Here is a 23,339-nt window from a genome sequence, read left to right as displayed (position 1 = left end):
ACCTCAGCAACACCACAGGAAAGAGCTTTTGGAGAAGCAAGAAGCACCCAGGATGTGCAGACTCCTCTTTTCCAGTGATCCCAGTTATCTAAGATGGAATTGAGTATGCAGAATTGAGTATGGCCTGGAAATCTGGTCTGGGTGCTTTTTCCAGAACTAGGTATCATAATGGACATTGCTTTTTCCATGAAATCAGGGATTTAACATTCCCTTGTCCATAGGGGGCTGTGAAGCTCTTCTGGTGTTACTGTGCTCTGTTTTCAAGTGACCTGTTGCTCTGAGATTCAGCACTGAGTAAGCCGAAGAAGTGCTGCTGACCGCTAGCATTTTTTGTGAACCTTTGGACAGTAGAGACATGAATCATTTCTCAGACTGTACAGTCTTGGTTCGCCTCAGTTTCCAGCTGCTGCGTTGCAAGAAACCACCTAGCACCCCAAGGGCACCAGGCATCTCATCAGGCTGCTCAGCCCATGCTCACTCGCACAGTGTTCAGGGGCTCAGGCCCACCACCTTGTGCTTCTCTTTTTATAAACACCAAACTCCAGGGCTTGCTTTTCCTCCTGAGGGGCACTGGAGACCTGGAGAAATCCAAAACCTCATAGTACTAGAAGGATAGTCTGTTACCTTCTCCAACAGGTAACAGACTGAGACATGGCAAGCATGATGAGAGAAGAGCTCTGTTTCCATCACACCAGTCTTGTCTAGACTAGGAAAGAAGAAGGAAAAAAAGGGTGTTCCCTTAAAGATGTAATTGCATGAGACATAAATCATGAATCAGTTCACTGAAGTGAATTACGTTTGGCTCATAAGAGCAGCAGGAAGTGAAATCCCTTGGCTGGGAGCCCTGGGGAGTGGATGGCAGAGGGAGAGAAGATAAGATTTAAGATATGTGCGGAGATGGTCACAGAAGGACAGAAATTTTATGTTACAGGCAAGACACTATTCTGCCCTGGGTCCCTTTTTTCCCATTCCAGCATCCTCGAAGTGTGGGATAGAACTGGCTGCGCAATCTGGAACAAACCGAGACCAGAACCACGTTTCAGTTATAAGCTTTTTCTTTTTTTTAGAATTCAAGCTTACACAGTTATCTATGCTCACTATATTCATAATTACATTTTAATATCTGCATACAAAAGCTATGTAAAAATTATTTTCTTCCCCCAAATATACAAATTTTCTCTTTAGATAGTTTAAAACATTTGTGATCACAGATTTTTTTTTTTTAATATATTTTAGGCTGAAAAAATATTACCAATCTAGCATATCACTTAACACTGTTTGCAAAAAAATACATCATTCAAGGTACTTTTTTTTTTTTTTTTTTAACTGTACTGTGTAATGTTTGCCTTACCTCAGGGCATGAAACTGATATAAAAAAAATAAACCAAATAAGCAAAACCCACAAACCTCACGGATAAAGGAAGAAGTCCTCCCAACTAACTTCATAAAAACAAATAAACAAAACCCAAGCCACCCTTCTCTTAAAAAAGTTATGAATTACTAATTTGATGTATTTATGGGCAAATTAAAACTGAAGAGTGCTAAGGAAATAGGAAAGGAGAAAAAGAAATTACAGTATGTCAGATAGTTCATGCCCTGATACTATCTTTACCAACATTAAATGTATAATTAAATAAAGTGTCTTTTTTATGTTTTACATTGTGCTCAGTAATTTACATAAATTTAATCTACACCCGGGTGCTGATGTAGACTTACATTTGATTGTCTTGTGCATAAACAAGGTTAGCTTTTAAAGAAGGTAAACTGTGCAATCGACAGTCACAAACAACTTATTACCTGCACAATATTGCTTTTTGAAGGCGACATCAGTCAATGTGAATACACACAAATAATGCATACTTTTTGCATTTGCTAACACCTATACGACACACTAAAACTCTGTGATAAGGCCAAACCTTTTTGTTTGTTTGTTTTGAATTTTAAAGCAAAAATATACCATAGTAAAAAAATGTGCTCACACTGTTTCGAATCTTCAAGTGGAAAATAAATCTCTATCACACTAGAATAAATTTCTCTCTATAAAATTTAAATACGGATCACTTCACTGCTATATCAAAAGGAAATGTCTGGCAATCATTTCCAGATGATCACAATAACAGACACATTAAGAGGTCCTGTTGCCTCTGTCTTTGTGAAAAGATAAATGCTGAACATTTCAATTGCTCTCACAGTGAGAGGAGCATGTTCCTTGGTTTTGGATTTGGATTCCGTCAATGAAAAAGGTTTAGCCTTAGGAATGCTGGCTACATCTCAAAACCGTAAGACTGATTTTTATAATTTATGATTCATGCAGCAAAAAGTCAATATGACACATACAGGTTAGAGTTCCATAGCATAAAGATACATCACTAGCAATGACATGCTCTGCTTGTGATCTACAGCCTTGTCTCGGCAGATTTCTGATACAAATATTTCTTTTTGGACAGCTTTTCCTTTTTCTGACGCCTGCCTCTGAAGAAACAAGCACTTTGCTCAAGGATGATTTTGGACCTTGGAGGTCTAACTCTAACGTCTACATTTTGGCAGAATGTAAACGAAAATCACTATCACACACTATATATGTCATTATAAATATCATAACTTAACTGAGATTACACATGAAATGAATACCTAAATGCACATGTTATTCAGGGCAAAAACATGAATGATGACAATCAGGTTTGGTAGGAAGAAACTTCTATCTAAAACCCACATATAGACCACAAAGCAAAAATAAAGAGTTATGTGGCACCATCAGAAATGAGACTATGTACTGCACTGAAAAGTGCAGGTTGCTTATTTAAGTCAAAAGGCCAGTTCCCACAAACCCTGCTGATTGCAGTACTGATGTCTGCTACTCAGACTGGTAAATCCAGTGGCTCAGTCCTACAATGGCTTGAGACCACTGGTGCATGGTCCATAAAAGTGAGCATGTCCATGAGTCTTTGCAAGACTAAGGTCAGTATCCGCTGCTAAGAGTCTGCAGGAGCATCCTCATGTTCTAGCTTTGTTTCCGTGATCATGTAAATCAGGAATCTTACTAAGGAAGTCAATGAAGTCACACAAAATAAGACTGGTAGGAGATCAGAGTCAGGCCATTGGATGTCAGTAGATCAAATCTGTCAAACTAAGAGCCTGATCTTAGTTTTCAACTGAGAAATACTAATTCCCCTCTTTTAATCAGTGCCAGATTCCAACTTAACCTAAAACATTAGGAAAATATGCTGCTATACATCCTTTATGCTTAAAGGACTGATGAACCTTTCCAAGTGGGCTGCCAAACCCTAGGCACTTCAGCCCATCTGCAGTCCTCTAAGGAAGGAGGCCCAATTTTCTGAACCCTGATTACCTACAACTCCAAACTGCAGCAGCATGTTGGGAAGTCAGGCCATTAGTTTGGATGGCTAAACCATCTCAGGTGCTTGAATTCAGACATCCATTTATGCAGGCTGTGTTTTAAAACTTTGTGTCTTGTCTTGGTAGATCCTGGAGAGAATGAGAACAGCTTCCTCCATCAGCAACAGTTTTTACAGTAGCCAGTGTGTGACACGTTAATTCTCAGCACTGTCTCAAGCTGCAGTTCGGCCCTGGCTGTTTTGAGTTTTCATCTCTCGCAGCTTTCACAAGTCAGTCTGGTCGCTCTCTCAAATTTTTTTTTAACCTCTGATTTTTCTTTATTTTTTTGATTAATGTAATCCTGTCAATCCTAAGCACTCAAGAACCAGAAGTGAGAAAAAGTCACTGTTGGATAGTTATTTCCCATCTTATTATTTAATGTTTAGGCTATTTTCTTTAAAACCGAGTGGATGAGAATTGCTGATCTGAATCAGAGTTGAACCTCTCAAGTAGCAGCATGACTCCAAGGACTGAAACTCTGAAAACAGACAAAGCATCATAGACCCTGTAGTGAGGTCACTGTGAACATATCCAGAAGAAAAACGATGCTTTTTTTTTCTCCTCAGTCTTTGCAGCACAGGCAAAAGATCATACATGAATCCAAGCTCATATTTAGGAGTAATCTGGTGAGATGTTCAAACTGGTATCGGTAGGACCCTCAGATCCATGGCAAAACAAAACTCTGAAAGACATGCACTTCTTTTCTTTTTGACAGACATTTTTGGTATAGACACAAGTAATGCATCAGCTGTTTAAGTTAACATTCAAAAATATCTGACATTCTCACCGACTTCACTAAATTTTCTACAATGGCTTTACTTTCCATATATGCTGCCAGTGCTTTCTCAAACCATCTCCAAATCAGATAACTAAAATGTTTCACTCACTATTGGTGCTGCTCATCTGAGTAAGACTCTGCGGACCTGAGTACATGCTAGTTCACCACACTGGCCTCTTGTTCCAAAAGGCTGAAAAAATTTCAACTCCTTGTCCACAAGACACACCGCTGTAAAAGGGATTTGGCTAGAGACATGTCGCTAAAACATATACTTTGAGCTGGAGCAAACACAGCCCACAACAGATGTTCTTCAACTTCACCAAACACTTAAGGGCAAATTTCCAATGGCCTGGCTTCCTTGCTACCTGCAAAAAAAAAAAAAAAAAAAACCAAAAAACAAAAAAACAAACAAAAAAAAAACAAAAAAAAACCAAAAAACCAAAACCAACCCCCAAAACCTTACACACCCCACTGTGTTTTATGTTCTTGCAAAATTATGGGCACAAACCCCTATGCAGTAACATCAATGCTTACACATTATTACAGGTGCGTATGATTTCAAAGAACACGCAGAATGAGGTTCCAGGTCCCTGAAAACAGCCTATAACCCTCTAAAGGTTTTAGTCACTGACATAGTGAAACAGAGGTGGAAAGAATTTAACCTCCCCCCACCACACATTGTGCCCCAGCTAGGGGATAAGTTCCTGAGTATTGTATTTTCATGAGGAGATAAATGCAAAACATAAGGGTTTAAATGTGGGCCATGAGCTCTGAAGGTGAAAACATCCACACTAACCATCCCGTTGACTTTCTGGGCAATATATTAATAAATAGCAGAGAAACAGATACAAATGAATGTACAACACACCAGAATGTGGGATATGAGGAAGTGCAGAATATGCGGAGTAAGTTCTTGAGTTCCCAGGAAGAATATAAAGATGCTTTTGATGTATCACACAAATGCATAGAGAGGTTTAATATCAAATTCACAAATGCCAGAGAAGGACACCCCGAATGGAGATGGATGACAGAGAAGAATCTCTACCCATAATGCCCTCATTACAGGCCCAAACATTCCAGTATTGGGAGTACTGGTGCACAGATTTCAGCAGCAGGACATCCTGTCATTGCTCAGTTCAGTTCCTGCTAGTGCAGTTAATGGAAATAAATTATTTAAAGGAATCGAGAGAGAATCTAGCCAAATATAACACAAACACACCCCAAGGAGGGAGAGAACCTAGCTGAACAACACACATGCACGCACGCACACAGAGGAGAGTGTGAGAGGAGACAGAGTGAAGATAAAAATATGGAAATTAAGACATCTGCTGAAGATTTGTAATTATATATATATAAAATTATATATATATGTGCATATAAACTTTATATATATATATAAAAAACCAAAAGATTACTGCCAAGCAACACTATTTGTATTACTGGGATAAAGCTGTACAGTTTTGAGCATTGTTAATAACACAGTTGGTTTCTGTCCCATCTGGAGGTCATTACAGTGTTTCTTGTTATCATCATTTTATGATCATCTACAATCCTGAATAAATCTGAGGAAATCCTGGTAGCTTGACAAGGAGTCTGCTTGCTCACAGTGCTCCACACACTTCAGAAAAAGCAGACCTTCCCACTTTCAGGAAAAGCACCTCAGAGGATCAAATTTCCCTCCTTACTCTGAAAGACCTTCCAGTGAAGTTACTTGGAGTTCAGATGGATAGGAAAGGATAGTACTTTTTTTATTTTTATACACATGGAAAGAAAATGAGTCCCTTCTACCACTCCGTATTCTTTAAAAACATGATTTATGGGGTACAGTTAAACCATAGTTGCTGGACAATCCTCAGATCATGATGATGACAAAGATCCTAGATCAAACTGGCTGTTGTTACAGCTGAAACAACCATGAAGACTAGAAATTTCATCTCAAGAAATGGTCTCTTATACCTGTGAAATACTAGACAGAATTGCTGGGGTTAAATTACCAAAAGCCGCTTTAATTTGGAGGCCAATTTATTTACTGCCACTTCAGCTTCCAAATTCTCCAAGCAATGATGTGTGTGAGCTGGTGACTACGTAAGTGCTGGTGAATGAGCCTGGTCTGTTTGCATTTTCACTGCTAAGCTGTCAAAGCATTCACATGAAAGCACCGAGGAACAAACCGCAACAGTCACAAGTACCCGCATTAAAGGGACGTTTTCATCCATGTGTGGTGTGTACACAACAGCTCCTCAGCAACCCCAAACGAAAACCCAACCCCGCCTCCAGAAGCAGAGCAGAACAAGGTAAGAAGAACAAACGCAACGTCGGAAGAGCCGGGCAACGGAATGACATGGCAGCCAGTAGTGCTGTGGGGAGGCAGGAGCGCTCCAGTCTCTAATCCTCGAACACCTCCAGGAAGAGCGGAGGGAAGAGTTCGGTGGGACACTCCACCTTCATGTGCAGGAAGCGGCTGGCGTGGCAGGCTCCGATCATCCGCAGGTCTGTCACTTTCATCAGCAGTTTTGGCCAAAAGTGTGCAACGTGGTGTTTTCTGTAGTTAATGTAGTGTTCGAACGCCAGGAGGAAACCCTCTTGGCACTTTTCTATCCTTTCAACGCATACAAGACCCGGTCGATCTGCAGATACAAAGGAACAGAACTGCTGTTATTACTCATTTATTTTAATGAATGTCTGGCCAAAAAATCAGGAGAGAGAGGATGATCCTATTGTTAAGAAAAAAAGAACAGAGACTTGGGACATCTGGCTCTGCCACAGACAAATTTTGACCTTGGACATCTCACTTATCTGTGCCTCTGCATTATGCTTGTTAAAAAAAGGATGCTAATCCTTTCTTCATTCTTTGTCTGCTTTGCCTGCTTATAATAGCTGTCTGGGGAGTTTTTCCTTACACTGACAAGAACAGCAGCAGATCCTTGATCTCAGCTGAGACCTCTATCTATATCATGCTGAAAACAACTAGTTCATTGGGATTTCCTTGTCAGAACTCCAAATTACAATTATTTCCCATCTGTTTAGCTGCAGCATGACCAGGCGTCGAGCTTTGATCCACAGGGAAGCCGCCAAGGAAACTGTTCTGTATCAGCAAGGGACTTCAAATACTGAAAGTTTGGTGGTTTGCCTGACCCAGCACCCAGCAGAAACTTGTAAAAGTTCTCAAGTCAGTGTTCAGGAGACACTTAGAGGAAAGCAGGTCCTCTAAAATGGCTTCTGAAACCCCTGCTTATTTATCGCTGTGTAGGGAACCAGAAAGAAATCAGAATCTTTTCATTGGGAAGGTGAAGTGCTGCATTGTGATCAATGTGGAAACCTTACTGTCTTGGCTGTAGCTAACGCCTGTAAATCACTGCTCTATGTATTATTCAGTGCCTGGTCTTTAAAGTGGTCTTAAAATAAAACCTTGCCAAATCTGACACTGCCCAAGAATGGTATTTCCTCTTTGGGCTGGCACAGTCAGTAGAAGCATATTTGAAAACATAACGGATCTGAGAAGGTCAGGAAAGAAACTCTGGAAATTAAATGAAATGGCCTATGTTGCTCCTTTATCACTTCACCAAGAAGCCTTTGCTAATGGTCCCGATGTGCCCACTAAAAGCCCGTTAGCATGCAGTGCTGCTGTTAAGTAGGTAAATAAGAAGATATATCGAACTAAACATGTGAGATTGATGGAAATGTGTGTGATCTGTACCCCCCAGCCAGCACATGACAGGGAGAAAGAGAACATACTACGAGGATATTGCGGTTTAGTTATCAATTTTAATTGAAAAGTCAAGGCAAATTGGTTCAGAACCAGCTCTTTCACTCATCTCTTCCTAAGTCACGACACAGTCTGAACTAGGTGTGTGTGACCAAAGCCACTTTCATGCTCACCTCTCTGGAGTTTTTTCCAGTGTTCACCAAACTCACTTTAAACTGTATCAAGATTTTGAGAGAGAATTTCACCCACATATTCTTTTAAGTGCAACAAGCTCTAACGCATCCTATTTGTTTTAAGAAGAGGTTTGTAACAAAGACTAATAATAAGTTTCAAAATGGTGGGGTCCCCAAATATATTTGTCCTCACCTGATGACATGAGCAGAACAGCCTGAAGAAGAGCAACCTCGGTGTCATCCAGGTTAAATGATGAGAGAGACATGCCCAGGTCAAAAATGGCATCAGATACCACTCCAAGACCTCCATTTTTCAGCTGGCCCCTTGTCACCGCGATCTCCCCATTCAGTGTTAAAGTCTCACTCTCAGGGTCATAGCGAACTGCTGCGCGGAGCGACATGATCTCCATACAGCAGCCTTTCAGAAGGATGATCTGGTCTTCACATGGCAGCTGCAGAAATTGTAAACGGCAAATAAAAAGATGTGTTTTTCAAACTGAATTGGTTTTGCAAGCATAATAAATCCAGGGCGACAAAGTTGCAGTCAACACTCCAGAACACACCATCACATGGTACAGTTACACTGCAAACATCCTGCTGACCGGTTAGTTCCAGTCATGTCACAAAACTTCCAAGACTCACATTCCTACTTTAAGAAACTCTGGGGAATTAATGTCCCCACATGCCCTTTGGAAGTCTCGTCGTCATGCAGTTGTGGGGAAGGGGATCCGGGCAAGGCACTCAGGGCTGCCCAAGCTGGTTCAGACACACCTTGCAGAAGTGGGAACCCTTTGTTTGCGGGAGCTTTATCAAATTAAGTCTAAAAAACATTAAGAAAGAAGCCTTCCACTTTGCAGAACATTTCACAGAGCATGAAGGATAAAGCAGAATTGCTAGGTTGGTGCTGACGTATACTGTGGATTTGCATTAGGGGTGGATCTGAGACAGTTGAAGTAGTCGCTGCTTTCAGGTATTTACCCTTCTCTCTGCCACTCGTGAGCTCCCACGAGCTTGCAGCTTGGCAGAACAGACTAAACTACCACTGGGGCTGGTGTAGGCACTAGTGATCCCAGCTAAACTCATTGCCAGCCATGCTTCTTTCTTACCTGACCAGAGGAAAAGAATGATGCTTCAGAGGGTCTGTAAGAGTGAACTGCTTTTTAAATAAAAAGAATGAAAGAAAACTCTCTATCTAGAACCAATATCTCAGTCTGTGGGGCATGCAGTCTTAATTCTCACAGTCCATTTCAAACAACAGTCAACTTACTAAGCTATTTTTGTCTGTTGTGGCTCATCTCCCTGGTTATCACTAGACTGACAGAAAATTCTACAGAGAATAAAAAATTCTTTTTTTATTGCAGAGTTCCAGTTTTTATACTGGTGCACAAGTCAAAATCTTCAGGGCATGAGACAAGACTTCTGTTTTCTTTAACATTAAAAATGGTAGCTGTCCGAACTGAAGAAGGTAGGTTCTTTAATAAGGTACTGCCAGGATGCTGAGACAGTTAGAGAATGTGCTCATTATAGCATGTCTTTACATTTTAGTAGGTAATTAAATGATAGCAAATACCACAAAGACTATTTTGAGGCTTTCACTAGATCAACAGCAAAGGGTCATTTTTATGAAAAAGCAAATCAATTTTTCTTAGATTGAAAGGAGGCAAATATACATCCACTTCTGGTTCATATGAAGTTGTTATTACCTGCTTTGCAATCCAGGATGGAAAACAAAACAAACAAACAAACAAAAAAACTATCTATAGGTTTATGTGGCAATGGCGTACTCACAAAGCAATTATATTTATCTGGTATAAAACCATGCAGAGCAGATGCTGGACAGTTACCTAACACTGGCGGAAAGCAGTTGCCTGTTAAACTTTTAAGCCCAAAGCCAGCCACAGTCAGAAAGGGATTGAATCATGCAGCTATTTTTCCAGCAATGTCAACTCAGGTGTGAAGTGTTTGATACATAAAAAATGACTCATCCTATTCAGAGCAAATCATCTTCCCCGACCTCAGCAGTAGCCTGTGGAGGGCTGCATAAGCATGGTGACAGTCTAGCTGCCCATTGATGACACCACTGCTTGGCTGCTGAGACTGAAGTAGGGAAGGAAACAGAGATAGAAATGAGAAAAAGTGAGAGAAACAATCAAGAGGTATCAGAAAAGAATAACTGCAGGGAAAACAGGGACATGAGTAAAGGAAAGGGTGAAGGAGAGAAAAAGAGAAATGAAGAAAGACTAAGCAGAAAGAATGGGGTGATGATAGAAAAATGATAGTAAGGTATTATATGACAGTACAGCTATTTTATTCACTACATCATTAAATCAAAAAGAATTTTTCTTCCTACTCAAACCTTTCTTGGAACTTCTTTATGGTACTAGTGATACCCATCCTTCACCTGCTTCCCTAATCCTGAAGGATACACTGGATACCAGCTTCACGGACATCATGTCTCAGCTTTAATCTACCAACAGCATCATTTACCAAGAGCGGGAGCCTGAATATCAGCTCTGTTCCAGACTATGGAGACTGAGTGGTGCAACCAGGCACCTTCCAGGAATGGGGTAGACAAATGTGACCAACATCTGCCGCATGTAGGTCTGTCCTCCTCTCTCTGCAGGAAGCAAAAGCAAAAAGCAGGAATCTGAGGCGTTCCCTTCGGCAGGGTGTACTTGGACTCCCACAAGTGTGAGCTTAGCACCACAGAGCCGAGATGAGCTACCTATCATGTTATTTATACAGCTTTACCCAACATTGGAGCACTGACACCTGTGACACCTAAACCCACGCCAAACTGATAAAATGCTGCTCACGCAATCTTCTTTTTTTTTAAGTGGAAGTAAGTGCAATAAGGAAACAGCAGAAATACTGAGATGAGAATGAAGGTTTTTTTTTTTTTTTCAGATTCTCCCATTACTCCAGGATTATTTTGTTTTGGCATGTGCCCTTTGCATGAAAGGCTAATGGACACCTATGAGCTATACTGGGAAGTCACCTTGCTCTCATGGCTTGTGTATGTGTGCAAGGAAGAGAAAAATAAATAGAAGGGGGCCAAAGACATGTAGTTGGCCATGGATGCTTCTTGCCTCGCCTCTCCTTGGTAGAGATTTACAGCACTCAGCCTCTGTGGCAATTAGGAAATGTGATGATGTTTGAATGCTGAGCGGATCCTTTGGCATAAAGGAGGGCTTTTTTTCTCATGAACAAATTCACAGTCCACACAATGTCGCTTCTCAGAAAAAGACATGGATTTAAAACATAAATGCACTAAATAGTTATCAGGAATGTGTCCCCTCAAAGGGAAGAGAACATTTGTGATTTTATTTATGCTACATCTGGAGTTATTGACAGTTGTCCCTCACTCTACCATCAGACCTCACTGTACATGGGTGTCAGGTTTACAAAGTGGCTCAGCTGTAAACAAAGCCTGTCCTAGGCGAGCTGTGTAACCTACAGAGGTCATTCCCCATAACTCCTTGATTTCTTCATCCATGCCTTCTGCTCAGCTCTGACACAAGTGGGTCCATGGTAGCCAGGAGGGGTAGGAGATGTCAGATGGGCACTGTGGTCTGTGTGTGACTGGCAAAGCTTTCTAAATTAAAGACTACCTTGGAAAGTCACTGTAACTTCCTCCGAGAGACACCAAATCAGAGCGGACAGCTTCCCTCAGACGCCGAGTGCTGCAGGGGCCTCTTGATCTATGGATACATCCTTCATGTTTTAAGATCTTCATGCTTGGCCACTATCTCATGCTTTCTTGGCTGATAGAGCCAACACTGAGGTTAGCCAGGAAGAGCTGTTTACACTATGCCAACTATTGGTATTTACCTCCTCTTATTTTGCAGGTGCTTGAAGAGGAACAGACCATTAGGTGACATAAGAGCTCTCCTTGACTGACCTTAAAGCCACTCTGTGGATATCAGCTCCAAAAGAGCAAAATACTGTGGCTGCCTTAAACTTCTTTTCTGACTGATGTTTACTTATCAGGGGAAAAAGCTGTTCCCATGTTAGGGAGTCCCATGAACCTCCTAGCAGGGTCATACCCATTTTCAGTGTCATTCCTTTGGCATTTAACCTTAGGCAGAATCAAGTGTTGCTCTGCAGCGTGGGAGCACAGGGTGCCCATCCTTCCATGGCTGCAGTGGGGGTATTTCCGTATTAAAACTCCCATGGCTGTGGATTCTGAGGGACTCACAAGACAAAATTATTTTCAGTTACATTCAGGCTGGAGTTAGGATACAGTTTTTTATGTTAGGTCAAATGTCAGGCCATGTGTTTGGACCTCCAATGAACCTCAGCTGTTAACAGATTATCCTAGGGCCTGAGTATTCCTAACGTGCAACCAAGTACTGTAATGTATATTTTACAAGTATCTGCATGGAATGGTAGATACTTTACAGACTCCTTTGTGCACCCCCTGGGGTTCACGGAAAACCTACCTAGGGAATACAGTGAGGTAAGTGATCATAGAATCATAGAATGCTTAAGGGATCTTTAGAGATCATCTAGTCCAAGCCCCCTGCACACATTCCTCGATAGGGATGCTTTCCTGCATTTGAAATATTTGTTATTACATAGATCCAGCTCCACAATACTAGAACTACCAAGCACCCAGGAAACACCAAGGGATCTCTGTGTGTTGGAAGATCTAATGAAATGTATCAAAAATACTTTTAAATAAACGCTTTTTGCTCATTAGCTTCGATCAAGGCCACCTCTAAAGGCACATTCAAGTCCCTAATGAATTGTGATGACTTAACAGATCAACAAAATTAGGAATTCAGTAATTACATGAAAAAGAAAGCTAAATAAAAGCCAGATGATTCCACTCTCATCTACTTTAATTCTCCAGTTTTCTGCCTTTAAACACTGATTTCCTTTTGGTAAAGTCATGCCTGTTACAGTTCAGTGCCAGCATTATTCTGAATAGAGTTTAACATCCAGTAAGCAAACGAAGGATGCAAGATGGTTTTCTTACCTCACAAAACATAGGCAACTTTTTGGCAAAATCCACCACTCTTGTAATCGCTGGTGTGATAATTTTTGTAAACTGGCTGAAGGCTTCTAAATCCACTTTCCCTCCTTCTGGGGCATTGACTATTGGTGCTTGTCCAATGTCTTCTGGCTAAAGTTACAAAGAAAGATATATAAAGGAGCAATCTATCTTAAATCAAATATTTGATCCAGAAAATCCTACCTGGCAAGGGAAGATATGCTATTAATGTTCAACAATAAATTTTTATTAAAATGAGCAATAATACTACCCACTTATGCCAGAAAATGTGAATCTGTTTATATAGCACTTTTAAAGGAGGTGACTGCCCAGAGAAATGTGTGCCTGGCATGCCCCTACCCATGCTGTGTGGGCTACTGCATTTCTGTGCACATGCAGTTTCTTGCTTGTGCCTGTATCAGAATATCTCGTGAGTGTAACTTGTGCCTTTTTTAAAAAAATATAAGGATAATCTATCTTATTACATATGCTGAAAATTCTCAAGTTTCCCTACAACCAAAAGAGGCTGAGGTGCCTCGTCACCCTCTGGGAGATGCTTAGAGCTTTGCAGGATTTGGCTCTCCCACCTACTCAAAGTTCTGAAACCTCTCCCAGAGCAGAGACTGCCCAACGTTGCAGAGCTCCCAGCAATTGCCAAGGCTTATTTTGAGAACTAGGCTAAAGCAACCGATGACTAAGAAAGGCCTAAATTGAAGCTAGTCTGGATAAACGAATATGATTTGAACTCATCTGGACAAAATTCAGGTTGAAAATCACCTTCTGCATGACTTCAGCTCAAGGCTTCTCCATCACAAAAACCCTATTCTGAGGATTTTAACAGGAACACATAATTAAAGCCTTGATCAGAATCCGTGTACATGGGTGTTTTTTATCCCAAAAGCACTTTGATTTGTTCACCCGATTCTATGACAGTTTGTCATAGAATACACAGTTGCTGTGTATTTTAAAAACCACATATCGAAGCTGTTCTTCTGTTTGCTAAGTACAGCTCTGCAGTTATGAAAGGCCTGACAAACACTATGTAGAGGTTCCATTTTGTTCACTTTAGGAAGCAAAAAGCTGCAAAGGCTCAGGGAAGAATGCCTTTAAGACTGATGGAGCTCATGACATTTATATAAGAGCACTTAAGCATGGAGTTGCTGAAACTGCTGTCTACAATAAAAACGTATGCTTATTAGTTTTTTTTAAGCAACACTTCATAAAAGACCCGTCTACAGCTCTGTCATCAATCTGAATCCAAATCTAACTTCTTCCAGGAAAAAACAGTGACACACTAATAAAACAAGCACCAATTGTAAAAGAACAATGAAGAGGACTGGGCTCAATTATCTACGGGTTCCTACTAAAAAGCTCGAACAATCCCAGTTCTAGGTTCCTCCCTCCCTGAACCTTGGGAAATGAAACCACACTGTCTATGTGTTCATGATAAACAATCTCCTTCACTTCCGAGCAAGACAACCAAACTCCTACAACCATGCAGAACGTTGTCAGGGAGGATGAGAGCACAGCATTTCCTTGGGAAAGCCCAAAGAAGGCAAGATCACTAGCTGAAATCAACACACTCCAGACCCTGCAGCTGGAGAGACCTCACCATCAAAGATGGTGAAGAGGGGAAAAAGTCAGGACCTCAAGAAAGCTCTTGGATAATCAGGAGCTGCCTAACGACTGATGGCAGCTCCTGAGGCTTGCTGTCCCTCCTCTGGCTCTTCCACAGCTTCTGGTGGAGGGCTTCCAAGAGCCCCTTGTTGAGGTTTTCAGGCCATCTTGCCCTTCCCCTCTTGTGCCAGGCATCAATGAGCTGCCTACGCTTCCCTGGTATCTGTGGCAAAACCCAAGGGGCCCTTGAACCAGGGTTGGTCCCCTCTCCCAGCGGGGGAGGGTTGTCCCCTCTCCCAGGAGTCAAATCTCCCCTGGCCCTTCCTGTCAGCCCTGTGCTGGGTCTTTCTTCCTCCCAGCATTGTGTCCACAAGGCCAGACCTCCATGTCGCTGGCCCACCAGGCTATGGTGGTCTTGCCCCTGCGGGAAGTAAGAGTAGGCCAAACCTTCTCTTGAGCTCTCCAGTTTTTATCCCAGACTAGTTGATACTGAAGGAATAATACTTCTGTCCAAGTAAACAAATGCATTATTGCAGCTGACATTAAAGAACAAGTTTCAGGCTTTTGGTCTGTTAAAAACAATGAAGGAAACCTTGCTATGCAGTAAAACTGGGAAAATTCTCTGGTTCTTCTTGTTGGCAACCACTGGCTGTGTTTTCCCTCCTGCATGCTAATAAGCACATGTGACCACACATGCAAAAATATGAGTACTGCCACTGGAATTAACAAAATATTATAAAAGGGATCAGCTGGTTTGAATAGAAAATTTCCCCTAGCAATTTAATGGTAGATGAAGATTCCCACTGTGCTGCAACACAGCAGCAGGAACATAAGCTTGCAAAAAATTTCTCTCTCTATCTGGTTGGGTATTAAGACTATTAAAGACTCCTTGTATTCCTGTCATGCAGTTTCCTATCCCTCTTTTGTGCTGTCTAAGCATTTTGTATTCTGCACTTATTTCCTTTAAAAATCAATTAGGAAAAATCAAATAAATCCTTTTCTAAGGCTGAGCATCGCAGACTACCATGTTTTTTTTCTGATCCTTAGTTACAAGCAAAAAACCCTCAGTCTTACAGCAAGCCATCCAAAGACCATGGTGTATGTATCTTCTACTTTCACTGAAATTAACTCCTCTTTGTCAAATCAGCTTCCCTTTAAAACTTGCTGTTGTTTTATAGCATTTACAATATGTTGTATGTTAGTTCCTAATGAAAACTATTACCCCTGAAAATATATGCATGCAAAAAGACAAAGTATGTATTACAGACCGATACACTTACTAGTCAGCAGGGAAACCATTTTCCTGATTTTTCTTATCATAGCACACTAAGAGCATCCATCTGGTTAAGCCTTAAGTCAGCAACATGCTGTTTATCTTTTGAAATACATGGTTTGATCAGATACTGAGGTTCAGGCAAGAACAATAAACAGCAGTGGTGGAAATCCACCATTTCTCATATACATGGACACACTGGCGGACAAACCATGTTTGGGATTACTATATTAGGAAGGGACTTTGAAGGAAACAAAAGAACATGACAACAAGAGCAGTGCACAAGGCTACCATGCCTACCAGAAATTTCCTTTTCTGCTTCCAGTGGCTTCCTTGTGCATTGGTGGCCACATGTGCTTCGGTAACAATTTTGATCAGCTCCCATTCCTCATCTGTTGGCTCTGGTTTGTGCCCGATGGTTTTCTGCAGCTCTTCCCGGCGCCTCTTCTCACGATTTTCTTCTATCAGCTTCCTCTTCGCCAACCGCTTGCTGTCATCCAACACCACTAACAGGGGCAAAAGCAAACAGAAATGACAAGCTCTTAGGCTTCTCTTTGTTTTTTTTCTATGACTGCTGCACTAACTGACTGCAAACACCTTAGCTAATTGGTATAGAAGTGCTTCTCTTATTTCTCTCCTCAAGCTTCAATCTCTTCAAAGCCTTGATTGCAAAGAGTGACTTACCTTTCTGCCTATATAATGTATACTATCATTGTCTTTAGATGTTTATTCACAGGAAATAAAGTAAATATGGAAAAGCTTGGAGAGAATACAGAAAAAGGCAATGACAGTTTCTTTGGCACATTCATACATGCCATCCACAGAGGTGGTTTTCAAGCAGTGATGTGTGTTGGTCAGAATCAGACTCCAACCAACTTCTTACTCTACAGAGGCACTGAAAAGCTGAGGCTGAGGCTGATCACTGCCATGTTTGTCCAGCAGGGCAGGGCTTGAACTAACCATCTCAAGTTACCCAATTCCCTCTCCTGAAGTTCTGCCTGGCTGAAACCAAGTTGTATGGTTTCTTCTGTTTCCCTGCATACAGAAAACACCTTAAATTATTGATTAAAAATATTAAACTAGAATATTTTTTTGTTGTTTTTCTTCATTTAGTCTGTCTCCCTTTCAGTTTTGTGCTGAGGATTACAGTGGTAACAACCATTAACACTAATGCACAGGGGGATTTACATGAGTTTCTCCCATTTACACTAATTGAAGTTATTAGTGTAAATCCCTGTGCAACGGCAGGAAAGGACGACCCCTAAGGGTTAATCTCACAGCCATATGTTCTTATTCTTTAGACTGTGAGTAGAGTTCTTTTCAACAGATAACTTCTTCATGGCTAAAAATAAAACAAACAACTGCAGGATGACTCATACAACGACATTCAATTTCACATCCTCCAGAATTTTCTAAACGAGATGTTTTTTTGCAAGCAAAGTGTCCATCCAGATGCATTTCCCCCTCCTCTCCTCCTCTCGTGTTGCACAGGCTGCTAGGGTGAGGTGAAGGTCCAGTTTGGTAAACAAGACATTACAGCTCTATGAAAGTGGTTTGATGCAATGAATATAATTCCTGGGTACAAATTATTAAACCCGAAAAACGCCAGCAGTTCTGCTCTACTTAAACAATCTTCACCAATCAACATACTTCAAGCAAATAAACATATGAAAAAAAAAAGAGAGAGAGAGAGAAATGAAGAAAAAAGAGTAAAGTATACTTACAATCTGTTGCCATGCCAACAAAGATACATTTTTTGAAGCGACATTCCTGGCACTGGTTTCTTGTTACTTTGTCTATCACACATTTTCCTTCATATTTACAGGAATAGGTTGGATGGAGGTTTTTCTGAATGGTTCTTCTAAAAAAACCCTAAGTGCAATAAATAAATAAATTGGAAAGCATTAGTACTGTGTAGTTTTTTCAACTTCGAGGCACTTTGGTTTGGTATGAATTCAATTCACCTAAATATGCACGAAAATACTTTATTCCATGAAACTCTCAAAGAAGAAAGGAACAAAACAGTCTGCTAGTGCATGGTATTTCTGTTTCATAAAATATTTCCTCATGAAAAATTAGAAATATATAGACATCTGAGACAAGAAAAGGCATAAGGAATGTCTTCTTAAGGTACAGGATGGACTGTATATATTCCTGAAGTCCTTCGAGCCTTATGTTTTGTCTTTAATTTTTTTTTTTATTTTTTTTTTGTATTTGTACTAGAGAGTTCTTTTCAAGCCCACTTCTGACACACAGAATCGTTTCAAGGGATATGGAAGACATGTGCATACTATTAATTAAAGAGAACCTTCTGTTATTGTAATCAGTAAAAATGGCTGTGTGCAAGTAACCTGTGCTACTTAAAGGGATTAAAAAATGAACAGTTCTCCTCCATTGTTTCCACCAAAGCTGAATAACCAGGCAACCAACCAAACAAATCTAGGCAATACTAAGAATTTTGCAGTCAAACAAACTTCGTCCAGCCTTTGCGTTTGGTTCTACATAATAGATCCATATTTCTAATGATCTGTATATTTGAGAAGAGGAATTCATTCATATTTACCTGCCCCCAACCTCTGAACAAACATCACCAATAAAGATATCATTAACTGCAGTAGGGTCTGAGGTCAGATTCTCAGTTCGTGCAAGCTAATGTAGCTCTGAAGACACTGATTTATACATCCCACAGATCTGTCCTTAGTTAAAGAAAGAAATTGGATACAACTTCTCTCTGAAAATTATGGACCTAATCCTGGTATTAATTTCAAAATGAGTTTTGTCACTGACTTCAGAGAGAGATGAATGAATTTCTCATGACCGCAGAAATGTGACCAAGATAGGCTACAAAGAAAGAATTTTAAACTGAACTTTAGTTTGAGATTTCATCATAGTTTGAGACCATCCACATTTGGCAAAGCAATTTGGGACCATCTTGACATACCAAGACAACTGAGACCATGCTCATGTTACCAAGACCACAGTGAATTACCTTAGTTCCCACAAAATGAATGGAAAAAAATGAAGGGAACTAGGGTTTCACCTAATGGTTAGTCTCTTCAGCTGTATCTTCAGTACAAAAGATCTGTTTTTAATTATATTAAAAAACACAAGGAAAAATCTTATGGCAGATGCTGCGTATTTTCCCCTAACACGGAATGCTGAATTAAAACATACAGATAGATCCAGGTTTCAGTTCAACTTGCTGCCTCCTGTGAAAACAATGAAGAGCACTGCTCATTAAAATTTCATTTTAAAACATCCAGCTTCAGCTAAGAGTATAACTCTTTCTTCCTTGGTAACAAAAAAACCTGAAAACTCAAAATGAGTTGTATAAAGCATGCCTTTATTCTTTGTAAGACTGGGATCTCTTGGCCCGAACCCAAATACAGTAAGTCAAAGGCAAGATGTCTTTATGTGGGGTATGGATCAGGTCTCATATTCTCATCTCAAAAACAGAAGGATTTGGATCCATTCTCATCCCTGAGATGAAATCCTACAGACAGGAGCTGTCCCTCTTCTCCCTGAAGCTGTCAAAGGTGGCTCTGAATGCTCAGGAACCTGGAATAATTTCTTGTTATAGCAAGAAATGGAGTAATCTCCGCTGAATCTCAAAATGGTACTGAACTTTTATTTTCCAAACTTTCATGGCACTTAATGTAGCTCTAGCTTTTTTACTGTAGTGCTCTTCACCACTTGTTTTGGCACCAGACGTTTTATTTTCCCACTTCTTTATATTTCTCAGAAATTTTTGGTAAAAAACATTTTGATCACCTCCAGATACCACATGATAAGGAGGCTTCTCTCTCTACCTGTGCTAACATTTCATCACACATTATCTGCTTCTCTATCTGTTGATTTTAGCCTTGATCTTTAAGCTTCTAAACAAAATTCTATTTTTTTTTGGTCTTTTGTCCATGTTTGCATATGGATAACATAATCTATCTGAAATTTCACACATGCACATAGTAAAGTACAGAAATGGGACTTTCAAACTATAATGGATGCAATTGTAATTACAAAAAGATATAAAATCTGAGTTTCACCAATAAAAGCAAGCACAGTCGCTTGTAAGGCAACCTCTCCTTCCTTAAGTTCTCTTACTATGCATCTAAATAGCGATAGATGTAACAGGCAAAACTTGGAGAAATATGCCAGTGACAGTGCAGCTCAATGTTGCTTTAATGGTGTTCACATTCCTTACTATTTATTCTTCACAAATCATGTGCGAGGATGCTTTGTTTATAAGAACACTTGCCAAAACAAAGTTTTGGCTGTCAGCTCTGATTACTGTAGTTATAAAATCGAATAATTTTGTGTGGAAGCAACCAGTAAGTCCTAATTTATCCAGAATTGACTACACATAACCTTGAAGGAAAGTGATACACCTTGAAATGTGCACACCAACATTCCAAAGCATGGGTTTGAAGTGCCCACATAAAAACAGCTGTCAAACCATCTTGTTCAGTGAGTACACTTGCAAGAAGAACAGCAAAACAAAACAAAGCAAAGCAAAATAAAACAAAACAAAACAGTCTGCTTGGAAGCCAATTATAACTACGAGAAAGAAATTATTTATTTGTTGCAAATTGTTAGCTCAGTGTCTTGTGCATTAGGCATTATTTCAAATTGTACATCAGACAAAGGAACTGTATCTGAAGATATAAGAGGATTTTATATGCTGTATTTGTACAACAGCTAACAAAAACCTTAACACAAAACTTGGTGGGCAACTCTTTAATTGGGAGATTGGTAGAAGCACTATTTCATAGTGCCACATTATTGCCTTCTTGTTGTTGTACCTGAATTAAGTCATATTCACATATTTTATGTATTGTTTCAGAATGGTATATAGAATGCAAATGTGTAAGGATAATTTGTCCAGCTCCAGAATTTTCCCCATATATAAATCATTTTCATATGCATACGCATATACATGTGTACAAAATCATCATGAATTTACAACAAACCTGCTATACATAGGCTATTTAGGGCTTTGTACACCTCAAAGGTTTAACTTTTGGCAATACTGTATAATTGAAGGAGTTAATTCAATGTAAAAACTAGTTCTAAAAGTCAATCCAAAACCAAAATCTCGTTACAAATATTCTAGACTTTTGGGATGAGCAGAGCATGATTCTGGTGGCTTAGTCTCATAATAATAGTGTTTAACATGTGTGGTCTCATTTGTTCATTTTTCTCCTGCAGGAAAGAATGGCTTTTTTAACAGGATCTCAGGCTATTCAGGGTAATTTATGGCAGTGAAATCATTTAAGATTTGCTTGACTATGTTATTCAATTTTTGTTTATTTTTTTATTTATTTGCTCAAAGCAACCTCTTTGATTTTTTCATGCAGCTTGAAGAGCCAGTTTAGCTTCAAAAGCACATTTCAATATGCTAAAGTTTAAGAAGTCAAATAATTAAAAAGAAAAAAGTTTTTTAACTGGATGTCAGTGTTTGCCAAAATGCTGGATGTTACTATTGCATGAACATGTGGAAAGGATTTTTATTTTTGATTTCTGACAGCAACTGTTAGAGACACAGAAACACCGGCAATCACAACAAATCCCCAGGCAGAATCTCAGCTATTGCATAAACAGCTTCACTGGAGTCGTTGGGAGAATGCTGATGAGCACTGGCTGAGGACGTGGCCAAAGAAATATTTAAAAACCTAAAAATAAAAGCTATTGTCTGAACAACATCAAAAAAAATCTAACTTTTTTTGTCTTCTTTTCCAAAGCAAACACTGCAAAAAACAACTATATTCCTTATGCATATGAAGATCAGCAGCACAGCCAAATAGGGCTTATCATCAGTACTGGATGTTCTTATTCGCCTCTAATCTGTCTTTGTTTTATTTGACAGTGCAGTTCAGGAAGTCTGTATAAATGGAGAAGGTGCTGGAGGGCTATTTCTAATTCCCACCTCCCCACCGGGCCATTTACCTTGCAACCTTCACAAGTGATGCAGCGATAATGATATCCGGTGGCTTTGTCCCCACACACTACACATAGCTCATCCTTGTCTAAGTAACTGGGTATATACCCTGGAAAGAGAAAGAAAGTGGCAGGTAAGCACTAAATAGCATATTAAAATCCACTGCAGATTTTTTCTACCAGCCCCATACTTCTGACCTTGCAGAACCACCGGCTGAATTCCATGAATAAAAAGCTTTTGCAAAACATGTTACAGGCGAATTTGAACATAACCTGTGTTATCTTCCATTTTTCAAACTGTTTCAGCATGTATCGGTCAAGAAAGACCAGTTTGAACAAGATTACCCTCTCCTGAGTGAAAGAATATTTCAGAAACATAAATGCATTTATTTTTACCTCAAAGGCTTTGATGTGAAAAAAAATAAATAGCAGTGAAACACACATTATATCTCTTTCCTGTTTCACAAAAACCCTCATATGCTTGTATACTGCAGTAAGATGAGATTCCAGCTTGCAAAGTGACTCAGAGGCCTGTTACGAAGAATATTTACCGACAGTTCGTTTGCTTCAAAACAGCTCTGCAGGTGTGGTTTGCAAAGCTCCAGCAACAGAGAGTGAAAGCTGGATGGATCATACCTTACCTGGGTGTGTTCCACAGCACCGCTTCATATAGCTCGAATTCAGGGCAAAATACGTGGGCATTCAAATATGTGTGTGTGTGTATGTGCATGTGTGAGAATGGTATTTGCTCTTCTGAAGTGGTTTAGCAGACACTCAACAAGTGGAATCAAGTATTACTATGAGGAAAAACATCGGATATGCTTGCTTCTTTTCCCATAACAACATTTGCTTTGATACTATAAACATACTTTCAATTTGAGGAAAAAAAAAACAAAACAAAACCCGATTCTGATAGCAACCAAAAGGCAATTCTAAACTAAAGAGAACTTTGAAACAAAGTATAAAACTTTCAAATAAAGTGTTCTGACAACACAGAATTAATGCAGTTATAACATAACTTTCACATATACTTCATAATAAATAACTTTTCTTTATCTCTGTAAGGATGTAATACTAACATTCCCAGATTGACCCCCAGTGAATAGTGGTGGAAAGAACAGATTTTTTACATAAAATGTGAGATTATTAAAATACAGTAAAAACCTCACAGAACCACGGAAAGGTTGAGGTTGGAAGGGATCTCTGGAGATCATCTGCTTCAGCCACCCGGGCTCAAGAGGGGTCATTCAGAAGAGGTTGCCCAGGACTGTCTACAGTTGTGTTTTGAATATCTCTGAGGATGGAGACTCCATTGAAGATACAAGTTTCCCCAGAGAGGTCTCTGGGCAACCTGTTACTGTTTTCTTCGTTTCAGATGGACTTTCCTGTGTTTCAGTTTGTTTCTCCTGCCCTGTCAGTGAGCATCACTGAGAAGAGTCTGTGTCCATTCCCAAATCAGGTGCGGA

The 23,339-nt window shown here is 39.9% G+C and overlaps 1 protein-coding gene across 3 annotated transcripts in view; it reads right to left on the bottom strand.

The window, feature by feature from the left end:
- Window positions 1–6,252: 6,252 nt before the first annotated feature.
- THRB (thyroid hormone receptor beta) overlaps window positions 6,253–23,339 on the bottom strand; it is a 118,789-nt gene continuing 101,702 nt past the window's right edge. For all 3 annotated transcript variants that reach the window (XM_088521165.1, XM_088521164.1, XM_088521166.1), the window contains 6 exons: window positions 21,883–21,983; window positions 17,664–17,811; window positions 16,240–16,445; window positions 13,035–13,181; window positions 8,247–8,505; window positions 6,253–6,801 (listed from right to left, as the gene is read on the bottom strand). In XM_088521165.1, the coding sequence (XP_088377291.1) occupies window positions 6,560–6,801; window positions 8,247–8,505; window positions 13,035–13,181; window positions 16,240–16,445; window positions 17,664–17,811; window positions 21,883–21,983 (1,103 nt within the window). In that variant the 3' untranslated portion in view covers window positions 6,253–6,559. The remainder of the gene's footprint in view (window positions 6,802–8,246; window positions 8,506–13,034; window positions 13,182–16,239; window positions 16,446–17,663; window positions 17,812–21,882; window positions 21,984–23,339) is intronic.

Source organism: Tinamus guttatus, unplaced genomic scaffold, assembly GCF_059628265.1.
Source record: "Tinamus guttatus ecotype Peru unplaced genomic scaffold, ASM5962826v1 Tinamus_guttatus_pri_ptg000115l, whole genome shotgun sequence".
NCBI classification, from domain to species: Eukaryota; Metazoa; Chordata; class Aves; order Tinamiformes; family Tinamidae; genus Tinamus; species Tinamus guttatus.
The sequence above is the reverse complement of the archived record's forward strand: the minus strand, read 5'-3'. Positions and strand labels throughout refer to the sequence as shown.